The sequence below is a fragment of the Leptonotus elevatus genome, chromosome 16 (genome assembly GCF_054856555.1).
Source record: "Leptonotus elevatus isolate MCC_2025b chromosome 16, RoL_Lele_1.0, whole genome shotgun sequence".
In the NCBI taxonomy this organism is placed as follows: Eukaryota; Metazoa; Chordata; class Actinopteri; order Syngnathiformes; family Syngnathidae; genus Leptonotus; species Leptonotus elevatus.
Window position 1 is genome coordinate 4,566,478 of NC_141254.1, and position 10,987 is coordinate 4,577,464.

Sequence of the window (10,987 nt, forward strand, 5' to 3'; positions counted from 1 at the left end):
GTGACTTATTTTAAAAATATATAAGATGGTCATTGCAAAGTTTAACCATCGTCTTATATTTGTAAACCACCAAATCGGCTCGCGCTGTCGGTCATTTTGCCATTAAAAAAAGTTGGACGTTGAATGACACCCATTACTGGGTTGTATCAGTGATAAGAACTACATTTCCCACGATGCTTCAGTGTTGGAGCTTGCGCAATGTGTTTTCCCTCGGCCCTGATAGTCTATTCCAGTGTTCTTGTTGTTGCTGCCATATACAGGAGGAAGAGAAACTGTAAACGTTAATTTATCAAATTACCTGACGCATAAGGTAAGGTGCATACTACCAACGACTGAGCTCTTTCCTGGCGTGATGAAAGTTTCTTTTTTGCCATTTAACACAAGGGTTACACAAGATGTTGAACATTATTAGTTAGCTAGCAGCATAAACAAACAAGCTAGCTTGGTGACGATAAATTTGGACAACAGACATCAAATTCATGCCAACATAAAGACAAACGTCGTCGCACAATACTATCGTGGCTCTTTTTGGCATGCGAAAAAAAACTGCTAAATTGGCTAACCCCGAGACAGCATGTTAACGCCGACTGTAAACAATAGTTTCTCGTCGGAAAGAAAATAAACGCCTAATTTTCTATCCGTTACAAATCCATTCATATTTAATTCGACAACTCTGTGTATCCCACCGAAATGTAACAACGCAAATTCGATTATTACGATCGTATTTAAGTGAGGTAGTACTCTTTGATTTGTGCTGTATACACGTTTGAAAGCGGCTTTTCTTCGTTCTCTTTCATGTTCTTTAAAAGAGAAGCCAGGTAAACATTGAAAATATCTTGCTACTCAGCAAAAATGCCATTTTTTAGTATACTAAACATTTTACAAGTTCCCCGTTATTAAAACTACATCTTACTCTTTGAGTAATTATAATGTTTAAATGTGATAATATAGAAAATATGTATGACAAAATAAAATACAAAAAGTCTGTCAGCCTGTTTGCCCCCCCCCCCCCATACCCCCCTCCCTCCACTTTCAGTTGTTCTGTATATCTGCCGCAGATCACGTCCTTGATCCGTTGTACTTTGTGTGATTTTTGACAGGTTACTGGGTGATCATCTTCCTGCCATGAGAGCTGACCACCAGGTCAACCGCCCCTCTTGCTTCTGCAGTTGATGGATCTGCAGCTGGTACAGAGATGACAGACAGTGTCAGGGTCTTCCTCCGCAATGTTGCAACGGTCAGCAGCACCACACATGAACCCACAGCACGTGGCAGGAGAGTGTTAGTTTACAGACACTGAAAGCGATTTTACTAATTCACTTAGCTAATTTCTTATGGAATAAAGTTTTGTATTGCATTATATTGGTATTTCCAAAGGCAAAAGCCCCTAAATTACTTTTTACATCACCAACATAACCACCATCATTCAAATATGCCCCCCCAAAAAAGTTTGATAATAATCATAAAACAAGAAATTAAAATGATTATGTTGTAGGAAAGTTTGCAGGTCCTTATAGAATAGAATTTATAGAATTGGGCAGGTATTATGTCGTGAATCATTACACCTGCCCTCCACCTGCATTTTGTTATCAACCACGATTTGTAAAGTTACTGGTGTGTTTGTTCTCAAAATCACTGAAAGTCATGCTTATCGAATGAATAGGGCAGTTCCGATCAGTGATTTATGTTGCTAATTACATGGATTAGCTGCACATTTTACAATTTTAGAGCTGCTCGTTTAATTTGTAAATTTTTGGATGAATTACATAAAAAAAAAACCATCTGAATTTCTATTATTAATTATAACGTTTTAAGGGGAAAATAATCAGCTATTTGGCCCAATTGGCAGATGTTTGAAGGGCAATAATAGGCCGATTATAATCAGCGGCCAATTAATCGGTTGGGCCCTACTGATTTATCGTGTAATAACAAAAACGGTGTCTCACAGATCATGCGTACAGTATATGAACCCTTCGTATTAAGAGCATGAAACAAATATACCAACTTTGCATATTCATTTTCTTTTAAAGAATGATTTGTCAATTAGCTAGAACAAGTTTTTGGGTGTAAACATCAGGTCCTGAAATGTCATCAATGATATACCCCTTTTTTTTCTTTTTTTTTAAATAGAATGTAGCGTGAAGAACTTATATTCTCTTTTTCATTTGGGACCTTGCAGGGGATCAAGGATTCCATACTGGGGATTGGAACCATCTCCAAGCTGGATGCCCGCATCCAGCAGAAAAGAGAGGAGCAGCGGCGGAGAAGGGCCAGCGGGGCTTTGGCACAGAGACGAGCTCAAAGTGAGGAGCGTAAACCAGACAAGTATGTCAAACAGTGGTGTTGATTCTAACGATGGCAATTCAGACCAGTACAATTAGTTATAAGAGGGTGAGCTAGCGGAGTTTTTAGTTTCACTCTCAAGAAGATGAATGTTTTTCTCTCAATTGAGTTGTGTATAGATAACAATAATGTCAGAATTTTTTTTCAAATGTTATATCTTGGTCTGATTGTTTTTTTTTTTAAATCACAAGACACTGCCATTTAAACAGGGATGTTTATTTTTTGCCGTTGTAGTGACCCCAAAGTAGCCAGCAGGATTTTTCAGTGCTGTGCCTGGAATGGAGGAGTCTTTTGGGTACGAATTTCAACCTACTTTTAAAATCAAGCATGTCTGTGATGATCTTCTTTAAGCATGACAACTTTGAGAATTGAAGAAACGTTCCTCACTCAAAATGTTCTGGTAAGACTTGAATCTTGTTTTTGTGCTTTTTTCTGTAGCTCAGTCTTTTTCTCTTCTACCGGGTGTTTATCCCACTACTACAGACACTCTCTGCAAAAATTATCGGTATGTAGTGTATATGAAGCTTTAAGGGACTTAATGATGGATTATCCAGTTGTGAAAGATACCTGTCAGACCACATTTTTTCCTTGCTCCAGGTGACCCTTCGCTTCATGGCACTGTTTGGTCATGGCTAGAGTTCATCCTGACATCTGTCTTCAGTGCTCTCTGGGTCCTCCCACTGTTTGTCCTGAGCAAGATTGTCAACGCTATCTGGTTTCAGGTTGGTCTCTGATATTATTATTTTTCGTTATTACCACGTCTTCTAACCCCAGAAAATTATTTTATCTGCATAAGAAAAAAACAACACAAGGCTGCCACACATTCCCATTGATGTATATACAACGACTCTTATTAAAATCGATGTTCCTCTTCCTCTTTCCGCACCTCTTAAATATCACCACCAATTTTCTGCCTTTCTTCTTTTGTTTTTGGACATTTTATAGTTACTTTTTGATTGTTTTCTTTTCTGCCTTTTAAAAAATTAATTGCCTTTTTTTTAGGGCAATTTTGTGTACAGTAATTTGTGGACTATAAGCCACTACTTTTTTCACTTGCATTCAACCCTGCGGCTAATACAAAGGTGCGGCTTATCCATCAGATAACAAGGGGGCGCACTATTAAAAAAAGCGCAAGAGCGTCAGGCAGAGCAAAACAAACCAAGTAGGAGAGACAGAACGAGAGCGAGGCAATTTGCACCTTTATTATGGAAAAGAAAGTAGCGGGAACTCGGTGCGGTAACATTAAAAACACCTGCGGCTTACAGTCGGTTGCGGCTTATATGTGTAGTATTCCCCAAATTTAGCTAGCGCGGCTTATAGTCAGGTGTGCCTTATAGTCCAGAAATTACTGTACATCATATGGTCATCTCCTGCTCTTGTTGGATCTTTTTGGACATTTTGTGGTCACTTTTTGTACATTTTTAAATATTTTTATAAACTTTTCATCTACCTTTCGTCTCTTTTTCTGACAACTTACAAATTTGGACTTTGGCATTTAAAATAAATAAATAATAATAATAATTTTTTTATCTAATTTGTTATTCATTTAAAGAATATTTTATCTGAAAATATTTTTTTAATTAAATAATTTATAAAATAACATAATATAGTAATGAATACAAATAATATAATGTATAATACAATATATATAATCTAATATTGGCATTTTTAAAATATTTTAAAATATATTTTTTTACCTTATTTGTTATTCATTTAAAGAATATTTAATCTAAAAATATTTTTTAATTAAATAAATAATAAAATAACAATATAGTAATGAATACAAATAATATAACATATAATACAATATATATATATATTCTAATATACCAAAATATATTAATAAAAATCAGGTATGAAAAAAGTCAGTCCGCGACTTCTTTAGCTTTCTCCTCCTATCTGAATTGTGTGCTTCAAACGGGCAGATTAAACTTCTAAACTGTTTGACATCACTAAATCACATTTAAAAACTGGGCACAACAGGGGCTATCTAAATTTCAGGATTTTTTTGAGGGATCTATTATGATGTCTTTCGATTAATTAACTGGTAAATATAACATTCCAAGAAGGGATTTATATCAATATCTGCAAGTGAGGGACTTTATTAAGATGAATACTACAAACTTGGTACTTCATCGAAACATATCAGACATGGAGAGACTAATAATTGGAAGGACTTGGTGTTCCGGAGATACGGGGGGCGGAAATCGCAAAAATCTCCCCCTTTTATTATTATTCGGTATTGTTTTTGCCACGATACAATCTGCAGTGGTTATTTTGCCGTGACTGGCAACTTGCCACCTAGTTGACATGACTTTGTGATGGTAACTGGCCGCTAAGTGGTCACAACGAGACAGCTTGCATGTTGCAACCACGCAGTGGCCTAAATGTGCACATTTGTTTTATACATAACCGCCTGTAAATGTCTACAAGCATTCACAGCAAATCAGAGACATTCACAGCAAAATAACGCTCGCTGGAGAGTTGCTGGTTACGGCAAAATAATCACGCAAACTAGGGCTGGCCGATTTTGCCTAAAAAAAAAAAATTGACAGGATTTTCCCCCCGAGTTTATATTATTATTATTATTGTTATTATTATTATTATTATTTTACATTAACCAAGAACGTAAAAAAAGTTTTGCTTTTATTTTATCAGTTAACAAAATTAACCATATTTCTTCTTTGGAGTCAATGTGCAAAACTTCTACCTTGAATCAAATACTTCAGGAAATGTAAATCTGTGTGTTGATATTAGAAAAGTAAAACTTTCTTTTTTTTTGCCAACTTTTGTTTTAAAAGCTAAGCAGTGCTACTTGTTTCCCTCAATATGACACAAATAAACATCACATTTTGGCTTTAATGTAGGAACCGAGGTCTGAGCTTGTCATCCCCTCCAACTGTCTGCTGATTTTACAAGTACAAGTACTGTTATGTAAATTGAGGTGGCTGTTTTGCCATAACTGGCAAATCTCCTTTTAGCGTTATTTGATTGGCCATCCCCCGGAGTAAGAAAGTCTTGGCCTGCCCTAAATCGGCTATTTTACCGTGATTAGTCTGCTTCACCAAGTTCACCCCTTTCTATAGATCTCCTTTCACTTTTCAATTTGTTTTGTCACTGAAAATAGGCTGTTATCAGCATTACCAGCCCACTATACTACATTTCATAAGGATTTTATGTCGCAGATGCTGATAGGCGTCACGGGCACGGCAAGTGAAAGTAAGCTTGTCTTTCATACCGGCAAGTGCTTGCAAAGCGAGTCCGTCTTGACGCGATAGCGTACAGGTTGCGACCACGCAGCGACATAAACGTGCACATTTGTGCTATTCACATAAGCTTGTAAATATCTGTAAGCGATCAGGATAAAATATCCACTGCCTAAACAAATGGCGTGGGGCAACTTCAGCAATATACTTGTGGCAAGGTAGCAGTAGCACATACCTGAGTTCTTCCGTTTTCAGCAAGTGGTGAAATCGAGACTTCCTCACTGTATACATGGGTGCCATATCATTAGCGAGGTGCAACTTGTCCGCTTTGGTGACTGCTCTTATTGTGCACCTTTCTTGTCATACATGCTTCCTTGTGTTAATGACTCCTTCACGGTAACATAGTCAACTTTTTTTTTAGCAGGAGTTTGTTTGCTGTTGTTGAGTTCCTCCCGTATGGAGTGTGAGAGGACACGACTGGCAAAGCTAAAGCTACGGAAGCCCGTGGGCGCGGCGCAACGAAAGGGAAAGAAAAACATCGATGTTATAATTTTTTTAATCGTCCACAACAAAACACTCGAATTAATTCAAGAAATCGATTTATCGCCCAGCCCTACCGCAAACTAACGCTACCATATTGGGTCTGTAGTAACGTTATGCTACTTTTTCTTACGTTATGCCACTTTTCCACATACAGTATTAAAATAGTTCTCAAATGTGTAAAAGACATGTCCGTCTGGCTCAAATTGGTACGGTTGTACCACACTGTTTCTGCTCGGCCATGGCCGAGTCTATTCCATTCACCACATTGGCTACCGGAGCCGAAATCACAGCACCTTCGAGGGAGAATGGTTTGGCCTAGGCGTGGCCTGGTGCAGCTATTTACATAAAAGGGACATGCACCTAAAACAGGCTGTTTTGAACAGAGCATTTTTAGGCTGATTTAGGGACAACAAAAATAGTAGATTCAAAGTCAGTTTTGACGAATGCATGTCACAGACATGTCTTTTACAAATTTGAGAACTATTTTAGCATGTGGAAAAGTTGAATAATATGGGAGCTTTAAGCAGACAAATAACATCCGCCATTCGGCCACCAGATGGTGACCTAACAGAAGAAATAAACATCAACAGCAACCATTGCAATACTGCGTGTTGTCTGCAAAAAAAAAAAAAAGGGCTGGGCCAAATCCACTAAGAATCCGCTGCGTCCGCTGACAGCGGCAAAAATTGCTCCACACATGCACCTGCAGCTTGCTCACTGTTAACATCCTATTCACGAAAGATATTGCGCTAATTATATACCTGCGCAAACACGCCCACAAAATTTGACAGCTGGGAGAAAATTTGCGCCTGATTTACCTCACATGGCAGCAATGAATTTGTGCCAAGAACATGGCAGTATAATAACAGTTGCGAGAAAGATTAAATGATCAGAAAGCGAGGTTGGACCGAGGAGGTGCAAAAGCATTTTCCTCAATTAGCGCAAGCTGTAATGAGTGGAGAGGACGACGACAACGTCATTCGTTTATTCATTTAATGCCCATAAAATACAAATTATTAGTGCGATAATTTTTTTGATTTTCAGATATTGACGTGGGCATAGATAGATTTTCATATAGCATAAGGCAGTGTTAATGCATCTATCTCATGTAAATGATCACAATGTACTCATTGCAGGATATAGCAGACTTAGCATTCGAAGTTTCCGGCTGTAAAGCGCAGTCATTCCCCAGCGTGAGCAAGATCATCGCAGACATGCTCTTCAACCTTCTCCTCCAGGCACTCTTCCTCATCCAGGTTTGAATATTTGGTTTGTCTTTTGTTTCTCTGATTAACTCATTCACTCCTAGACATTTTCACTGAAGCAACCACCTTTGCTCCCAATTATTTTACTGGATTTTGGCAGATTCTGCAAGGTCCACAGAATATTCTGTTCTATTGCTGTGAAAACATGGAATCTACCAAGAGAAAGATTAGAGTTTCTTCTTTCACCAGGAAAAAAAAGTACATTTCTCTCTGCTTCCGTTTTGCAGCAGTTTGCATTAGAATATAGCTAAGTTTCATCATTATTCACAAATCTATTTAAAACACTGGGAAAACAACTTTTAGCAAAATTGCCCTGGTTGATCTCTTATACTCTGCTGTCACCTGCAGGCCGTTTTTGTAATAACTACCATTGCTTCAATCGTTCTGTTCAGTTCAGAGGCTGCATCAAAAGCCTTCTGTATGCTCTAGCATAAAAAAAAAATATTAAAAAAAACTTATCAATACGTTTTTAGGAGCAAATGAGTTAAGGTTGTCTTTCTGCTTTCCAAAATGGTATGATAAACTTAAAGTGGGTTTTAAACACACATACAGTAAAGATTGTGTGTGACTGTATATGTGCGTCCTCCAGGGTATGATTGTGAGCCTATTTCCCATCGATGCCATTGGACAGATGGTCAGCCTGCTGCACATGTCTCTGCTCTACTCCCTGTACTGTTTTGAGTATCGCTGGTTCAACCACGGTGAGATATCCCAGTACTTTAGATATAAATCTTACGTGTATGGAATGTCAAACTAAAACAAATTCACATTTAAGGCATCGAGATGCATCAACGGCTGTCTAATATTGAGAGGAACTGGCCCTATTATTTTGGCTTTGGTTTGCCCATGGCTTTGTTGACAGCCTTGCCTTCATCGTATATCATCAGGTAAGACCTCAATTCCACTATGGATGTTTGACTCATAAGTTGTTTTCTTACCTGGGTTTTAAATAACCGGAAAAATCCATCATAGCTTGTATTTTGCATTTCATTCACTAAGCCTGCGATTGGCTGGCAACCAGTTCAGGGTGTACCCCGCCTACTGCCCGAAGCCAGCTCGGATAGGCTCCAGTGCCCCCCGCGACCCTTGTGAGGATTGGCGGTTAAGAAAATAATGGATGGATTTACCAAGCCTATGTGGAAGTCGACCCCAACGATTAAAAAATATATATATTTATTTTATTTTTTTACAATAATATTCAGCCCCACTAGTCTAAATATGGGATTTTGGTTGATATTGTGCTAGTGGAATTTGAGTTCAGCAGCAAAATCTAGCCATTTTTATCCATCTTAGCCATTTGCTGTTGACTAAAGATGACATCAATGTTGCTCAGGTCTCTCAGGCTGCCCTCTGAGATGGATAAAAATGGCTGGATTTTGCTTCATAGCTCATATTCCACAAATGTAATATTAATCAGAATGTCATATTTAGACTAGTGAGATCACATGTAACATATTATTGTCAAGAAATGTTAAAGGTTGACTTTCACTTGAATAAATATAATTTACAAACTCAGCACAAAGAATTGCCCTCTGGGTACTAATACATAACCAATTTTTTATTTTTTTACAATAATGTGTTCTATGCAGCCCCACTAGTCTAAATATGGTATTTTGGTTGATATTCTGTTAGTGGAATATGAGTTAAGCAGCAAAATCCAACTGTTTTTATCCATCTCAGACGGCGGCCATTTTGCCACTTGCTGTCGATTGAAGATGACATCACAGTTGCGCAGGGCTCAATGACCAATCACAGCTCACCTGTTTTCTTAAGCTGACCTGTAATTAGTTCAGCTCAGCTGTTTTCTGAAGCTGAGCTGTGATTGGTTCATCTTAAAAAACAACAGGTGTAAACTGTGATTGGTCGTTGCCTAAGCCCTGAACAACATTGATGTAATCTTCAGTCAACAGCAAGTGGCAAAATGGCCGTCCCATGAGATAGATAAAAATGGCTGGATTTTGCTGCTTAACTCATATTCCACAAATATTATATTAATCAGAATGTCATAGTTAAAATAGTGAGGTCACATATAACATATTATTGTCAATAAATATTTAAGGTTGACTTCCATTTTAATAAATATAGTTTGCAAACTTAGAACAAAGAATTGCCCTCTGGATACTAATACATTTTAAAAAAGAATCATAAAGGAATGCATTCATATTTAAAAAAGAGAGCCTTTTGTATATTTTTTCTGTCTAGTGGCTGCTTGTTCTCCATCCTCTTCCCTCTCTTCATCATCAGCGCTAATGAGGCTAAGACACCAACAAAGCTGTAGTAAGTGGTCAAATTAAGCGGCACTTATTAGTCATTTAATTTTATGTTGTTCCCCTCGCTGAATCATATTTTGTGTTTCTTTATTTGTAGCCATTTTCAGCTGCGTCTCTTCTCGCTGGTGGTGTTGATCAGCAACAAGCTTTTCCACAAGACAGTCCACCTGCAGTCCTCGATGACATCATCAACATCCTCAGAGAGGCTCACATCCCCTCACGCCTCCCCTGTCCGACAAAGACTTCTGCCCACTCAGTGATGATGATGATGATGATGATGATGATGATGATGATGATGATGATGCATGAAGGAACCTTGCTTAATGTGAAAAAAGATTTTCTCGAAGGATTTCCTTAATGTTTTTTTGCAGCACTGGGTTTATATGTTTTTAATCTAATCGCTGGCCCTTTTATTAAGATTAATTTGTCCACGATGTCAGTGTGACATATAAATGCCCTGTGCCTCACTCAAAACACATAGTTCACTCAATTGTTTTCTTGTGGGGGGGTTTTTCACTCTCATTTTGTATAATGTGCCATTTGAGTGACTAACCATTAAGAAATAACAGCACAATAAATCATATGGAGTTTGAAGGACGCAGTTTGCTTTTAAGCAATTTTTTTTTAACAAGTTGCACTATGTCTTTGTTTGATGGTGCAAGTTTCACATGTAGTGTGACTACCAGGTTATGGTGTCCCGGTAGTTTCGGGAAGCTTGATGTTAGTCAAGGGACTTTTATTATTTTTTATTTTTTATTTTTTTTACTTTAACTGACATGTGAGGGAGTTGGAAATAATTTGGGACCTAATACAAACCAAAAGCAATGTCACTTGTGGTTTGCTGGTTTCCCCCAAATTAAAATGGTCCACACCCTTAGGAGAAGATGTACATTGCAAATTACAAGATGACCAAAAACTGTTTGTCATCATAAATGTATTCAGTGATAAATTAGGGTGACGCTGGCAAGCTGCAAGCACATTGTGTGTTATTTATTTCATGTTGCACTGCTACAAGGTGAAAACATAATATTGAGAACAATTTAAACCTTGACCTGCATACTCAAGCTTTCTACAGATCTGCCTCGTTTATTTTCCCTTTACTATTTTATTTGTTATGTGTAAATTACATACTGAGTGTCCTACCAACATACAGTGAGTATAATGAACCCCTCCAGCACCTTGTATTCAATAGCTTATTTTGTTGAGGGGCCTTAATTTTGACTACACATACATAAGGGCAGTGTTTGTGCAGACTGATGTTTGTGAGTGAGGTTTTATAATGGAAATGCATCTCATTTCAATAAAATGAATCAGTATTTCCAAGTGATGGTGTATTCAAATTCCAAGTGCCTTCTTGCCT

General features: G+C 37.8%; 1 protein-coding gene across 1 annotated transcript; it reads left to right on the forward strand.

Annotated features, from left to right (window-relative positions):
* Positions 1–176: 176 nt before the first annotated feature.
* On the forward strand, positions 177–10,954 carry ei24 (EI24 autophagy associated transmembrane protein). The gene is made up of 11 exons (XM_086057811.1): positions 177–310; positions 1,101–1,237; positions 2,180–2,325; positions 2,578–2,638; positions 2,782–2,848; positions 2,941–3,065; positions 7,229–7,348; positions 7,947–8,058; positions 8,133–8,244; positions 9,560–9,634; positions 9,725–10,954. The coding sequence occupies exons 2-11, from the start codon at positions 1,196–1,198 to the stop codon at positions 9,885–9,887; spliced, it is 1,023 nt and encodes a 340-aa protein (XP_085913937.1). The 5' UTR covers positions 177–310; positions 1,101–1,195; the 3' UTR covers positions 9,888–10,954.
* Positions 10,955–10,987: the final 33 nt, after the last annotated feature.